Source organism: Haplochromis burtoni, unplaced genomic scaffold (genome assembly GCF_018398535.1).
Source record: "Haplochromis burtoni strain Fernald_Lab_line unplaced genomic scaffold, NCSU_Asbu1 Contig_79, whole genome shotgun sequence".
NCBI classification, from domain to species: Eukaryota; Metazoa; Chordata; class Actinopteri; order Cichliformes; family Cichlidae; genus Haplochromis; species Haplochromis burtoni.
In genome coordinates, this window is record NW_024582440.1 from 2,194,071 (window position 1) to 2,210,765 (window position 16,695).

Here is a 16,695-nt window from a genome sequence, read left to right on the forward strand (position 1 = left end):
TGTTCTTGAATTAGCTACAGAGTAAAGGGAAGCATTTCACAAAACATCAACACCTACCTACCAGCTCGCATGTGAGGTCTTCAGTGGTAAACCACTGGAAAATAAATTCTTTAAATAAATGAGTGGGAATTGGAGAAAAAAAATGTCCGTGAGTATTGTTGTCTTTCTATTTTGTTTTACCCCACTGCAGTTTTGACCAGAGGTTGGTAACCTTTACTATCCAAGAAGCCATTTATGAGTAACTAAAGGGATGAATCAGTGTTGGATCTATATATAAGAGACAAACAAGCAAGGAAGAACATTTTAATTGTATCTTTAGACAGTTTTTGTTAGCTGAATTTACAAAAATGCCAAAGAAAATAGTTTAACAGGCATCAAATAGCATTTTTGCACCAATGAGGTGACATCTCAGTATGGTGTGCAGTGTGTCCTTAAAACATTTTAGGAAACTGGACAAGTGGAGGACCAAAGAAGAAGTGACATTCCTAAAAACTATCTACAGCAGTATCTCAATATTCGTAAGAAACAGAAAAAATTACAGCAAAGATCTGAGAAACATATTTGGCTCTTCAGTTGATCCATCTACTGTGGATGGCTGCCAAGCCAAGAAGACATTCTTAATGAAGGGAAACAGGGAGAAAAGACTGAGGAATACCAAATTACACAAGACCTGGACAGTCATGGATTGGCCTCCCCAGAGCCTGGACCTCAACATTATTGAGGCAGTGTGGGAGCTTTGAATGCTCTCCAAAAAGCCCGGAGAACTATTCCTGAAGACTGCTTTAAAAATGACAAGAGATTTTCCCTAAGAGAGTTCAGAGTTGTTGCAGAATAAAGGTGGTGATACCAAATACTAATTTTCAAGCTCATTGCAATTCTACAAATTGTTTTTGCTTTATGTATGTTTCAATATATTGCTGCACCTATTTTCCATTTTCCTAATAACTTATGTAGTCTTATATAAAGACTTTTCCCAAGTACTGCACATCCATGTAAACTGCTGCTACCGAGATTCAGAAATATTCCGAGGATAAGGCACCAGAAGATAGACGTAAGCCACCTTTTAGTTAAATTTTTTTTACAACAATTGTGGATAAAAAAAAAAAAAAAGTGGATTAAAAAAACAAAAAAACATAGCCATTCCAAGTGGAAATACTTTGATAATTATTACCAAGTTTCTTCAATATAAGAATTAAAGGTTGCTTACATATATAGATAACAATAATGTAATAATGAAGAATCTGAAAGTTAACAAATAACTTATAATTTGAATAACAAGCTGTTGCGTTATGACTGCATATTTGGGACTGGAGAACAGTTTAACAGGAGACTTTCCATGAACAGGAAATACACCCCAATGAGTAATTGGTAAATAACTCGGGTGTAAAGTAGCTGTAGTGTTTATACGGAAGTTGGATAGCAGTGGTGTTACAGAGGCATACACAGTCGAAGGCAGGGCGTATGCCCCAATTCTCAAGAACAGGACAAAAATAAGGCAAGCACGAGTAAGCAGGAGATGAACAGTGAGTAAGCAGAGGAGAGTCGCAGGTGCTGGAGCCCAGTCAAGGAGGAGAGGATACATGACAGCTGGCCTGTCACACACAATGACTTATTCAGCTAAAACAGAGTTCACCAGTGGGTACCGTACACCAACTGTCTCTCTGGTGAAGTAGTGAACAAAGCAGACAATTCCCAACTCTTTCTCGCTTAACAAAACATGTTTATTCCATAACAAAAAAAAAAACCTATAACTGTACCATGTTTTAGAACATTATGGTCTTAATGTGACAAATTGGGATGTGTTAATCAACCAGTATCACTGGTATTAAGTGTTTCATTTACATGAGGTCTGTATTTAATGGGAGCCTTTTTCCCCTTGATGTACAATGCTAATACTTGTTACAATCTATAATTCATCTTTTATTGCATTTACATTACTAATATAGCTCTGACACCAGCTTTGCGCTGGATCTGATTAAGAGGCATGCTCTATATACATCCATTACATGTTATTACAGGGACTGTACAGTTTCTGTAGGCAACGGTTACAAGACTGAAACCTCTCTCCACCTCCTGGCGGAAAGACTAAGCACAAGTAAACATCAGCTCAAACACTTAATATACACACTGTGTTACGCAGAGCCAAAGTTAAATGCCTAAAAGTCACTGAATATAAGGAACAATGTATTTATTCAAGACCGTTCACACACTCAAAAAGTAGCATCTATGTGGTCCACAATCTTCAAATAAAGCTGAACAATCCAAATAAAATATAATACACATTTCTGTATAAAGTCATTACATGGCAGTGTAACGCTTAAAATAACCCCTGTGCAGCCATTTTCACTGAGGGTACACCTGGTAACTCAGCCGGTTTCTTCTCTCTATTCTTAAATTACAAATAAAAATTAGATTTGTTTTTTTTAACAAGTGCACCATTTTCTGTTTGCTACGAGCTGACCACAAGTAAAACAATAAATAAATACAATACCTACATTTTAAACAGGTTCCAGAAATAATCTAAAGTACTCCGAATTATAATATTTAAACACGAACCAACAACATTATGACATAACTTACTGCAGGCATAGCTGTCAGAGGTTTGACAATTGTACATACTGAACACGTTAACAAATTACCAAGGTTCAACAATTACGGTTAATACTTCAGCTGTGCATTACGGTCTACGTTTAGATTTCTGGCTGCAAGAAACTAGACTTAAGTCACCATTGTATTTCACAATACATTCACATATGCTGAGAGTACATTGATTTTGGGAGGAAACTTTCAAGCCTGAAACTTCTAAAAACAGATTTAGACTGTTTCTTCGTTCAGCTGCTTTAAAAAAAAAACCTTACATTTTAGAGCTGTGTTATGTAAAGAGATGCAGGAGGGCTTAAGACAAAAAACAAAACCCACAAATAAAGGGACAGCTCAAAGAGACCTTTACTTGCATACCTGCATTTATTATTCTGTTCGGTTTCTGTCCAGATAGACAAAGTAAATTAATGAAAAACTTAAGGAAGCACATCCTAAAATTTCCAGAAATAAAAATCAGCACCCAAAAACTGCACTATGAATTATAAGAAATGAAGAAAAGCCATAAACTTTTAGAGGAAAAAAAAACAAACAAACCCTTCATAACATTAAAATAATTCAAACTGTGTGTGCCTATGTGATAGTTTTAATAAATAAATAAATACTTCTGGATTTGTATGTCCCTTATTTAAATGTGGCACCAAAACAAGCATTTCGTATAGTGAACTGTTAAGACTGAGGTTTCGTCTAACAATACTTCAGAGGCAGTGTGACTCAAATAAACCATGCAACAGAGCAAGATTCACCAAGTGCTATATTTTGTCTCTTTATAAATTTGACAGTAAGGTGCAGAGATTTTATGAGTCCACAAGCAAAGACTGGTACTAGGAGCTATGCAGCTGTATGGTTGAATGTTGTTGAAAAGTTTGTATTGTGATTTTTTTTGGTCAGGTCCCCAGGACTTTAAAGATGGGTTGTGTGCCCTTCACAGGATGAATATTTTAATAACCTTCTGGATTATCTTCCCACATCCTGGACAAGGAGCTTGGAACTTATGTAGCCTCCTTGCACATGGAAAACAGGTAAGCAGGTGAGCAGTGCGTCCGTGTATAATATTTCCATTACGTGGCCGCACTCGACAGAGCTTGCAAGGCTCTAGCAGCGCCTCAGGCCTAACGTCCTCAACCTCCATGCCCAGATTCTCTTGACTGTCTCCTTCAGAGAGCTGCTCATCTTTGTGGAAGACAGAGGGCCTCGGACCTTTGCCTTTTCCCATTACCATTGTTGGCAACGGTCGATCGGCAGTGGAATGTGAAGGGAGGATGACAGGATCAGAAACTGTCCTGCTGCAATCTGGGACATCAATGCCCGTGTCGCTGTCATCTTCCTCATCGTGGGTAATGAGTGAGCTGCATGCTGGGATGTCAGGAACAGAAAGGGAATGCGCAAGCCGAGGGACATCTTTATACCAGTTCTTCCTTAGAGCCCAGCACCGAACACAGTACCTCTGGAGAGGTATGTTGTATTTTCGGCACTCTGTGCACTGCCATGCATCCTAAGATATAAACACAGCATTCACAAGGCTGATATAGTTTTAAACAATGGCTGTAAATGAATAAACGGAGGCTCAGAGATACTGACCTGTGTGGAGATCTCTGTATCAGTATCATCACTCAGACACTGAGAGTCTTCATCTGGCTCCTCCTGCATCTAATAAATACACAGATCACATCACCTCTCCACATTTCTTAGTGAAAAACATTTTATTGGCAGGAAAGAAATATATTAAAAAATTTAAAAAAGAAAGAAAAAGACATACTTCTCTGTCTGCTTTGTCCTCCTTCATTCCCCCATCATCATCCTCCAGTGGAGGCTCTCCTTCTCTGCTGCCTTCTTCCAGAGCAGCCTCTTTCATCTCCACACTCACCTGTTCACTCTCGCCCTCTGTGAGGAACCAGAGGTCGTCAGTGGTGTCCGACACAATGGCCGTATCCTCTTCCTGTGCAAGAGACAGCTGACACATCAGTCAGACCACCACTGTTATGATCTGATTTTTGCCATTTGTCAACAAGTAATGTCTGTTAGTTTTCCTAAGCTTGAAACCTCTAAAATGAACCTTATTGTCCATTTTAACCATTTTTAATGATACTGGGAGGACTTTCTAGCAGCACGTGAGGTGTCTTACTTGGTTTGTGTGGATGTCAGTGGAGCCATTGCTCCTGCGGCTGTAGTTATTACGGAGATTACCCAGAAACCACCAGGGCAAGCCAGAGAGGTCCCACTCATCCAGAGTAACATCCAGCTTGGGTCGCTTGCAGGCTGAGCGTTGCAAACCTTCAAGAGAGTCTAAGGAGGTTTTGAACATTTAAACAGTGTCTTGTAACGAGGCTGTTAAGTGTGCAATGGACTATTTGATTACCATCATCTGGTTCCCGAGGTCGTCTCTGGGAGGGGGTCTGCAGGAGAGGCCCATCACTACCAGCCTCCAAACCTGCTTTGACCACACCTCCACACATCTGTAAAAGAAGAAAATGCAAATGCAAGAAATTAGAACACAGAGCCGTGACTGGGTACTTGGAGGACTCGCAGCTCCTTTTCAACATTGCCTCTGTTTACAGGTGGGGTGGGATGGCACAAGGGACAAAGGGCTGGGCAATTTGGGTAAGGGCCAGTAGGGAGGGAGTTCAAAATAATTTAGGATATAAATGCAAACTGAAATGTTGAGTGCTGGGTAAACAAAGCAGAAAGCAAAGGCAAGGAAAGCCAGTATACTAACAGACAGGTGAATAAACAAGAGCATGATCACACAATCCACCGCAACTCTAAATTCGTTGGATTTAATACATTTATTCCAAGGTATGTACTGTTGTCTCATTTTTTTTCTTAAATGAACAATTTGGCACATTTGTCAAAGCAAAGAAACAGACGCACACAGAATTTAAGTCTAAAGTAACATCTACCAGACAGTAGGGGTGCAACGATTCTCGTATCGATATTGAACCATTCAATACAGAGCTTTCGGTTCGGTACGCATATGTATCGAACAATACAAATGTTTTAATTTATCTTATCAACTTTCCTTCTGACGATGCCGTCTGTGTTGAGCGCTCAGTGGATCTGCGCTCGACAGTGCAGCCTAGGCGGAGTAGTCGAACGCAGATTCACTGACCGCAGGGCAAGCAAGCGAGACAGAAGTTAAGCTCGTTGCAACATGGCAAATTGAACCTCTCCCACTCTCATTCAGATCTGGCATTTGGAACTATTTTGGTTTTCATGTGACGTATGACCCTGAAGGTAAGCGCGTCATGGACAAAAGTAAAACAGTATGTCGGATGTGCCACGCAATGCTCAATTACATTGGTGGGAACTAGTGCGTTAGCGCAGTTTGCTCGTTAACGTGTTGGCCATCCAGCCCCACGCATGGGGCGATCCGCGGTAGCTCATTAACGGAGATTTGCCGTGTTGTGGCGTTAATGTCATTTCAACGAGATTAACCTGAAAGCACTAGTGGGAACAATAAATATGACTGCACATTTACGCCGACATCATCCTAGTGCAAAGACAAGTGGAAGCAGACAAAAACAACAAGCATGCTACTAACTTTACCGGAGTCATTTAGACAGCCGTTAGCACATGATTCTCCTTATGGGGACCTGATATATTTAATATGCTGCTGAGAATATAGCCAAGAAGAAGCGTATAGTATAGCTTTTATTTTGGAAAGAGCCATTTCTCTGTAATAAACTCTTTGCCAAAGATGAGTGATTTCTTGATCAGATAGATTTATTTTTTTATTACTTTGTTGTTTCAGCAACATTAAATTTAAAAACTGTACTTTTGAGATAAAATATATATTTATAATTTTAATTTAAAAATGACATTAAAAAGGCATGAACATTTTTGTATCGAAAAAAAAATTTCGAACCGTGACACCAAAGTATCGAACCGAACCGTGAGTTTTGTGTATCGTTGCACCCCTACCAGACAGATCTATTATTTTAATCACTAAAATGTAACTAGGAAATATGCAAATTCAACACTTAAATTATCATCTGAAATTTGATTCAACAGCATTCTGAGATGGTTGTGGCACATGCAGCAACCTTTAATTTCATAAAAAGGACAAATATCTTACTATAGCTCAATGTTGTGGCAAACCAAATTATATACAAGCCACGAAGTAAGATCAAAGAGGATTTGGGGAGGGATTGGAAAGAAGGGTGCAGGAACGTGGGATTAGGTGAAAAGGTTTAGGGCAGTCAGACCTGTGGGTGATCAGGAGCTGTGATCCTCCAGTTCGGAGCAGAGAAGAGAACTCTGATACAGACAGAGACAGTGACTCTGCCCCCCCATCCAATGGGTGGAACTGGTGGGTCATAAAACAGTGATGAAAAGCCACCAGACCAAACCAAGAATGGGGTTGTACAGAGACGGTGCCACTCTGTACAACTGCACACCAACGAAGACAGCAGCCCTTACACCACCTTCGCCAGAACACACAACCCAATAGAAACTAAACTTATACTTTAGGCAAAGCACTTTAAAACAGAGCCCAGCCAAAATAAGATTTTTAAGACTGATACTTGGGGATTTAACCTCTAAATAAGTTATTGTCAGGAAAAAAGACAACTTGTTATGTGTAGTTATTTGTGAAAAAGCAAACTGTTGAAAAATGATCTGTTTTATTATGACAATAAGTCATGAAGTACCAGTTCATGCTCTGCATAACTGCTCTGACCATCTAGGTATGTTTGCTGCCAGCAGGGAAGTTGCAGAGTGCCCTCTGGTGGACAAACTATGGAACATCAACACTCATGACATGGTTGAAGCGCACTTCTCCGTCTCCTCGTTACTTTTTAATTCATCTGCAGTTATAAATGCCAATATCAATATACGTATAAGTAGCTAAAATTGTCTGATATATCAGACGGGCTCCATTTAAAGGCATTATCGGAGTGGCTGTGCACTTATTTTGTGACATTGTTACAAAAAGTTGTGTGTAGTGAAGCGAAAGCAGGTAAGGGTCTCTGTTTCTTCTGAGCACCATGCTTCAGCTTTACCTGACCACGATCCTCCACTCCGCCATCTACACATTCACGGCCCACAGAAAGATTCTCTGCAGCGTCTGCATTTCAAATGAGACACAGTAACAGAAAAAGGACATCCCCCCCCTTTAATTATAGCATTGCACACTCTCACTAAGGCCCTTCAGATATGAAGTTTAAGCAGGGGAAAGGGGTCCATCTGGGACTGCAGGATCCCCACATCCTCCAAGCGATGGACAGCCTTTCACAATCACTCATAATATAGTCAACAAGATGGTCTTTGAATATACATGCAATGTTGGTATACCCACAGATCTTCTCATGTAATTTAAAAAAGCCACAATATGATGCAAATAACAGTGAATTCAATAAGGAGCACAGGAAGAGACATACTTTGACTTCAGACACCCACAAATGAATCCACAGATAGTTTTGTTTTTTGTTGATTCCACCTAACAAAAATATAATTTCACCAGAAAAAAAAAAATGTGCAAAGGACTTAAATCGATAAATGAAAGAATCACTTACCAGCACAGTCAATAACAACCAAATACTTCTTCAGCATTTCATACACTGGGCTGTAAAATGGGAATACAAGCATTTAAAATTAGGATTTTTCTTCTTTTTTAAAAATGTATAAAGTCCAGATACACAAAGCAGAACCAACAATGAGCACAGGTTTTGGTTAAGGTAATTACCTCGGGTTTTTAACAGAGAAGCTCTCCACTTCCAGCAGCTCTCCCAAAGGATCATCCTGGCAGTGGACTATGTGCTGCCTCTGTTTGTCATACAGTTGCTTCCCCATGATGTATTGGCCCAAGTAGTGCATAACCTACACAAAGCAGAAGATTTCATATGTACAGGCTACATTTGTACCTTTGGAATGACCACGTGACCGATAGCTCTTTTTCAAAGTCACACTAGACAGCTCACCTCTTTGAGCGTGAAGATATCCTCCTGGGCTCCAGCCACACGCAGTATTTGCAGGAGAGGGGCTTTTGGTTGCACCTAAATGGACAACAGCACCGCCGCTTAGCATTATATGTTATATATGAGGTAACTGAATGCTTGTAGTTGCGTCTTAACTGCACCTGATTCCCTTCTCCCGGTAGCGTCCTGCATGACGAGCTTGATGCCGGAGTCTGGGCTGGTAGGGAGCTCATAGTAAACGAACGAAAGCTGCAAAGCAAAAATTACAACACGCATTATAAACGACTCACCACACTCACCCATTCAGCAGCATTCCACAGCTTGCTATAGTCACCGACTTTGCACATCCCACGCAACACCAGCGCCTACGGCGCCAAACGCAGCTTAACAATGTCAAGTTATTGACAGACTGGAAAATTCTGACAACGTTTATAGTCAGTGCCAACTAGGCCGAGTTAACTTCCCAATCTGAAACAGTCATGGCCTATCACTTCTCACACTATTACTTTCCCTTTGGCGCCCTCACACAACAAAACTAAACCAGGCGAGCCAACGCCGAACATATGGCACAAAAATGTAAAAGTATAGGTATTGCTGTGCACACACACATGTGAGCTGCAGCCTCTCTAGACATCTCTAGCAGGTGGCAAGGCTGCTATCGCTACAGGCAAACGTGTTAGCTAACATAGCAGCAGCGCTAACGATGGCTAACTTTGGAAGCTAGCCAGTTACTCAACAATTCGCTCCTAATATTAACTCACCGTGAGGAGCTGACATTACTTCACAGCCAGTACATTGCTCCGGGCGCAGTATTGGCTTAACAGCTGGTCCGCATCGTAAATACGTATGGAAAACTGAAATGCTGGCTTTTTAACACTAGCTAACGCTAGCAACCAGGAGACAGTTAGCTGAACTACAGATTCAAAATGATGACTGTGGCTACTCAACTTCCGCATGAGAAGCCAGAATATGGCTCCCCCTACTTTTTAAAAATATTACTTAAAGAGGCATTTGCCCTTTTTAAAACAGTCTTTTCAGATTAAAAGCATGTTATAAAATACAATGATTAAAAAAAAAAAAAAAAAAGACCTTCAGCGAAAATACCCTGTTCAGTTTAGGAAGCGTTTATGAAGCATAAACCACGGAGTCCACTTCGAACGGTGACAACACGACATCCCAAGAAAGGACTGGTTTTGCTTGTTGTGGCCACACACCTCTCCAGGCCGCAGGTTTTAAATATCACCCTGGGTCAACACACCTGAATCAAATGATTAATTCATTATTAGACCTCTGGAGAACTTCAAGACATATGGAGCCATAGCTAACTATTGAGGAGGTCATTTAGCCATTTAAATCAGCTGTGTTAGATCAAGAACACAAAACCTGCATGACACTGGCCCTTGAGGCCTGGAGTTCCCCCTCACCCCTGCCGTAAAAGAAGAAGGCTCTGTTGAGTGTATGAAATCTGCAAAGACGACTGTTGGCAGCATCATCACTGCACTACACCAGCAGATGCTTGAAAGACGCTACTCACCCTGCACACATTTATTGCACTCCCCTCAGGTAGGAGGCTGTAGTGCAGGAGTGGTGAATCAAACAATTAGTTCAATACCAGGCCTCTGGAGAACTTCAAGGCATATCGAGCCATTTAGCTACTTAAATCAGCTGTGTTGGATCAAGGACACATCTAAAACCTGTAGGACACCAGGCCTGAAGTTGGACGCCCATTCAGCCTGCACAGGTAGTCCAGCTCGATGGTGATGGCACATACATTTGTGGTCTTCTGGTAATGAACTATTCATTTGATTCAGGTGTGCTGACCCAGGGTGATATCTAAAACCTGCAGGACACCGGCCCTTGAGGCCTGGAGCTGGACAATCCTGGACTACAGGAATCATCCCGTGCTACAAGCAGTGACTAACAAGGAGTCAGCACCTGCAAAGCCATTCACTTCATGAGAATTGTCTTGTTGTTGCCTCTCCAGTGCGTCTGTTGTCGCTTTCATTTGCACCAACACAGATGAATTGGACACAGAGTGTTTTCTGCTTCCTAACTGCACAGGCTCATAGCTATGAAGTTAAAAGGACTTTGTGTTATGCTGTGATGACTGAGCAACCCCTTAATTCTTTTTGAGCGCTGTCCTTCTTTCACCGGTAGCAGGCAGCTGGCACTCAACAAAAAGCACAGCTAAGTAAGTGTAGCTTTCATTTACCTACACATTATAAAATCCAGCATTTCTTCTTAATAAACTCCAGTGGAGATATTACCTTTTCTCCTATAGTTTTTATTTTAAATATCTGTCTGCGTGAGTAATGCTACATGTCATATCATGAAATTTGAAACTCAGTTTAGACCGCTTTGCATTAAAAACACCACTTTAACTGGTTTGTTTCTATATGGCGTTACCTATTCATAAAATATTAACTTTATGAATGAACCACTTATAAAACAGCACCTTATTTTAAGTGCTTTCAGTAACTTACAAGAACAGTTGATAGAGGTCGTTGATATGTCCCCTTCAATATTACAATATATTTTGTTGTATACTGAGCAGTAAAGTAAACTGATATAGATAACAGTAAAAACTAATCTCCTCAAAAAGGAAAAAAACTGACTTTATGTTCTTTTTAGGGTGTATTTTGACACAAAAATACTATTAAAATAATTGCTGCTAAAGTACTGTAATTTTTTCTATGTACTTTGTGTTGTGTTGAAGAAAACTCCAGCACAAGAGCACAGATGTAAAAGAGAGTATTATTTCAGTCTATAAATGCAAACATTGTTATAAAAACATCTGCTCGACAGAATATTGAATCCAGAGTTACTCATCCCAGCAAACAGACAGCGGAGAAAACGAGATGGAAAGAATGTCACCCATCTTGGCCCCTGATATTTTACAAAACACACAAGGACTAGAACACACGCAACATCACACATCTGTAGACGTAGTGCAATAATAAATCATTAAATACAGGAGACAGCTGGGCTTGTTCTTACTGACAGTTAAGTAAATCAAGAAGGATCAAGCATTAAAAACCTGCTTTCATATCTGACAAAGTCCACCAAACGATCCTTGAGTTATGCCTCAGTATTAGGCCAGCTTATTGCAATAGCTTATTTGCTGGGGTGGTATTGCATCTGCTGGAGAATACAAGCATTAGCCATAAGCCCTACATGTTTGTCAAATGTTATACTTCTTACATCGCAGATAATAAAAATGGCAGCCAGCCAACATACCAGCTAAAACACTTGATATTACACAGACATGCGTACTGGGACACAGGTGTACCGTAGTTAATTTTATAAAGCAAGCGCTCCTTACGGTCACCAGGCACCATTAATCTTAATACACTGTTATTGTGAACAAAAAGTGAGGTTATGTTTTGTGTTGCGCTGATATCAGATGATTATAGAAATGTTTGCACTTCTTTTTAAAACCACTATCGTTATTTATTTGCTGATTATGCCTGGCTGAAATGTCAGTGAAATACAAACAAACAAACAAACAAACAGCAATGTACTGGCGCATCCTGTTAAACAAAAATATCATAGAAGTTCAAGTAAAGGGTTTGGATGAGTATAAGTTTTTATAATGCTGGCCTAACGTTTGAAAAATATCCATTAAAAGTGCTTTGGCAATAATTCAAGTCTTTCATTTTCACCACACTCGCAGGAGAGTGAAAAATAATGACTGTGTTGGGCTGGGTTTCACTAGGCACTAAAAATGAAGGACTAAAATCGTTCACTCTTGTTTACTACAGTTTATATACGTAATAGACTGTTTAAATTGTGTAAGAGGTGCTGTATTGTAATCTAGTGTCTGTGGAGGCCATTTGAGTACAGTGGACTCTTTCTCGTGTTCAAGAAACCAGTTTGGGAAGATTTGAGCTTTGTAACATGACGTTATCCAGCTGGAAGCAGCCATGGGAAGAATGCACTGTGGTGTGGTCTATAAGTGTGCCAAGAAAAATATCCACCACACCATTACACCACCACCATCCCAAACTGATGATAAAAGGCAGGATGGATCCATGGTTTCCTGTTGTTTCTGACCCTATCTGATTGTCACAACAGAAACTGAGACTCATCAGTCCAGGCAACAGCAGATTGTTGATGCCTGGTCTGCAACAATCTGCTGTTGTCTAATACCTGTGATCCTATGCAGATATACCCTCCACTTCCTGTTCTTAGCTGACAGCAGTCTGGTCTTCCGCTGCTGTAGCCCATCTGCTGTGTGGTGGGTGGTACATTCAGAGATGCTCTTCCGCATACCTTGGTTGTAACGAATGGTTATTTGAGTTACTGTTGGAATCCTGTCAGCTCAAAGCTCCTCTGACATCAACAAGAAATCTCCACCCAGAAAACTTACTAACTGCATATTTTCTCTTTTTCAGACCATTCTCTGTGAAGGGATGGTTGTGCAGGAAAATCCCAGTAGCACAGCAGCTTCTGATTTTTAATATCCATTATTTGCACACTGAACTAGGAGAACATGTTTTAAAAGCAAGAACTACATTAACTTCGACACATTATCTGGTACCTAACAAAAGATGAAAGGTTCTCCTTAAAAAAAGCCAATTCCAATCACCAATTTGAGTCTTACAATTTCTAGTGCATTAAGAGATTCTGGCCAGTTTTTACCTTCAAAGATCCAGACAGCATGGTTGAAAGAAAAAGACTATTAAAAATAGGTACCACTGTTCACAGGAGTTAGTATCAAATACATAACCCCAATTTCCCAAAACCTGTGACAAAATGAGGAACAAAAATTATGTTATTGCTTCATTTTAGCGATTAGCGAAACATATAAAGTGGCCCACCATGAACACAAGGACTGGATCCTAAAGTTTTAAATGTACAGAGTACAAAAACTACTTAACTGACAGCAGATGAAAACTCTGAGCTAAAATACTGATTATTTTCTGTGTCCTGTTTCTCCCATGTTTCCCAGCTCTTAATAAAACATTCTGTGCACCCACATGCCCAGCTGTAGCAGCTGCATGGTGCTTGTGCAGTGCAACACGGTCTCTTCTCAGGTCATCATGAAAGGAAACATACAGAGCACAATGGAGCACATTTTCACACTCAAAGGTCTTTACAGAATTTTCTGTGACAGAGAGAACAAAAGCTCTCCGGGGATCCCAGAGGCTTTCTTCTGTCCCCTCCCAAAATCACCAGTGCGCCTATTTGCTGGGAGTCTCAGCTGGTACAAGGAAGCAATATAGGAAGTCGCCCCGCTGCTGCTGAGTCCTCTGGCCTCCAGGGGATAGCGAGAAGTGAGAAGCAGATGTTAATCAGCATGTGGGAGCAACAGGAATGCCCAGGCATCATGAAAGACTGCTTTAGATTTAATCTGAAGAGCCTTTGAGTGGGAAGAAATCTTATTCTAAAAGGTCCTATGGGGAGACACAAACAGTATAACAGTGTTTATAGATAATCACAGCGTTTTAGGTAAAACTAATAAATATAAGGGGCCCTTTACACAACATCTACCTGATCCGAGTCCTCATTGTACTGTGCTTTTCCTGTCTCCATGTAGTGGGGGTCCACATCATCCACTCCTTCTATTTTGTTAGCTTCAGCATGTTCCCTCATAACAGAGTAACGGTGCACGAGGAACCTGATGAGGACAAAAGTCCATATTAGGAAGAAACCGAAGAGATGTGAGTGCGTCATTTATTACTGCGGCTGCAAAGGGTGAAAAAAGAAAAGAAAGTAACCCACCGTCCTCCACAGACATATTTCTTAACCAGCCAAACACCTGCGACAGCGCTTGTCAGGAGGATCGCTATGACGACCATGACTATGAGAGCAGTATTCGTTGAACTGTTTTCAATCTGTTCAAGAGACGGGAAAAGTTTAAATATGCAACGCAGTGCACTAGGTTCCTCGGCCTACAGTTTATACGTTATTTGGGCTTCCGAAGTGTCTTTTAAAAAGTAAACAAAAACAAACTTTTTAGTAAGGAAAAGGTAAAGGATCAAAACAAAAAAGGAAAATACACACATCCGTTTTATAGATTTAAAACATTCACAAAGCATGAAACTTAATTAGATCTGTGTAGAACAATGATGAGCAATAATGCTCCTTAAATTCATTCAAAAAGCAAACACAAATGATTTTGCCCACTGCACCGCCTCATTTTCTGTTACACTGGCTTGACGACATCTTGCTTTGGAAATGACACCAACACTGGAGTCTGAAATCACTGAGTAAGTCATTTTACAATGCCATCATGCTGCACTGTTTGCAAAAAATGATTCTGTGACACCACAAGCCTTAACTTTTTTTCCCCTGTGCTGTTTTTCCCCTTCTTTCCTTTTCAGTTAGTTAACAAGCCTGCGGTTTAATGCCATTCATTCGATAAGAGTCACCAAAAGAAAGCATGAAAAAGTGACTCTTGTAGGTCAAGCTGGCAGAGGAATCACTTACACTTACATGTACTAATAAAAGATTAGACAGACTTTTGGGGGAAGTGGTAAAGTTTATGGCTGTTACGTCTCATCAAAAAATGTCCTGCTCTTCACCAGTCTGTATCTCCATTTACCTCTAAACTCTAAATATGTGTGTTTCAATAGTGAAGAGAAACATCAATTTACACTTTCTGTTAACAGATGTTAAAATTTTCACATTTTTACTACATTTGATCAAAAGCTCGACTCAAGCTGCTACGTGATTAGCCATTTCACACCTCCAGTGCTGACCATGCTGAAGATCAGACCCTTCCTTAACTTTCATTTTGTCCCAATAAGTCTATATACTAACCTGCACAGCCTGTATTTCAGAATAAGCAGAACTCACTAGGGAATAAGGAATAAGAGCGTTGCTGGTGCACATCCTTCTCAAGTCCGTCTCCTTCCTAACTGGTTGGAAACCTCCCTCGCACTGGCTGCTGGGAATCTTCCGGTAGCTTGAAAAGGAGGGAGAGATATATGTAAGGCGAGACAAAATTCAAAGAAAAGGACATCAGTTACAGCAGAACAACTCAAAATATTATTCCTGACAACAGTGGAGGGAGATTAACAAACACAAAAAAAGTGGTAAAAAGAATGGCCATTTAGAAAATCCTGTCTTGAAGCATGGACTCCAACAGTTCCTGAAGTGTCTGTTTGTAAATGGACCTGCTTTTGCACAAGAACTTTGTTACAATTCTGGAAGAACGAGGTCTGGATTTTTTTCCCCAGCTGTCCTTTCTGACACATTAATAAAAAAAACTTCAAAGTGCAAATGACACCTAGTGACGGTATCTGAACACAGAAATGAAGAAAATTGCGTTTTCATTCAGTTTTCATGATGCTTTAAGATATTAGATAGATAGATTGTCCTGTCTAAAAGAACACAACTAATAACTCAGAAAATAATTTAGTTAAATATGTGTTTTCAACAACTCAAATCATCAAATTTTTAGAAGATTTTCTGCTTCTCCATCTAAGATTTGCAGGCCCATTGACCCACTTTCATGCCATTTTTCTAGCAGACTGAAATCAGAGACAGTTGGCTATTCTAAAAACTGATGTTTTATGGTGTTTTTATTACAACAAGTGTGTTGTACAGCTCTCTCCATGTCCTTTCATCTGATATATCACTTGATATGGTTTCCTGACATTTTTCTCACCAGTTAAGCTTTGACTTTTATTTTAATTTTAAATGTTAAATTATTTAAATTAAATAAGCTCAAGCTCTTATTTCTATCTAGGCTCACAAAAAACATGATATCTTGAAAAGTGGATGCTAGACTGCTCACAGACAGACAAACAAGCAGAACCAAGGGAGTATATAATCGAGAGTGTGTGTTTTTGATTAGTAAATATGGTATATAATTATATTCCTCCCCACTGCTAAAATAAAACACAATACTTTTTAACATTAAATTCATAATCACAGAAATGAAGAAAATGCTATTTTCTTTTAACTTTCATGCTGGATTGAGCAAAGATCACAAGCTATACCACAAAAACAAAAATATCAGCACATAGCCTAACCCCCCCCAAAAATGATCTGATTGCCTTGGACATTGCATTTCACACATGCCAGGTGAGTCCAAGAAGAGTTCAGGGATGTGTAAAAATGGTTTGTGCATCTCAGGCACAGGGATAGTATGTGTAATATGCAAAATGTGTATTATAATTATAATGCATAATGTATCTTGGTTAGTAAGAGGTTTTGTTTTTTTTTTGGGGGG

At 40.0% G+C, this 16,695-nt stretch overlaps 2 protein-coding genes across 3 annotated transcripts in view; both read right to left on the reverse strand.

Annotated features, from left to right (window-relative positions):
* Positions 1-1,699: 1,699 nt before the first annotated feature.
* On the reverse strand, positions 1,700-8,762 carry mdm4 (MDM4 regulator of p53; the record flags this gene model as incomplete). Of its 2 annotated transcripts, none has more annotated exon segments than XM_014334347.2 (10): positions 1,700-4,093; positions 4,180-4,248; positions 4,358-4,537; positions 4,724-4,884; positions 4,958-5,054; positions 7,599-7,663; positions 8,112-8,161; positions 8,282-8,415; positions 8,517-8,591; positions 8,675-8,762. In XM_014334347.2, coding segments are annotated over 10 exon segments (1,489 nt in total), but the record flags the coding sequence as incomplete, so codon positions are not given.
* Positions 8,763-11,248: 2,486 nt separating this feature from the next.
* The window catches only part of LOC102291716 (sortilin), an 18,520-nt gene continuing 13,073 nt past the window's right edge, over positions 11,249-16,695 (reverse strand). The window contains exons 17-20 of the mRNA XM_005924671.3: positions 15,315-15,423; positions 14,238-14,350; positions 14,007-14,133; positions 11,249-13,909 (exon numbers count right to left, since the gene is read on the reverse strand). Coding sequence (XP_005924733.1) covers positions 13,895-13,909; positions 14,007-14,133; positions 14,238-14,350; positions 15,315-15,423 — 364 coding nt within the window. The 3' untranslated portion in view covers positions 11,249-13,894. The remainder of the gene's footprint in view (positions 13,910-14,006; positions 14,134-14,237; positions 14,351-15,314; positions 15,424-16,695) is intronic.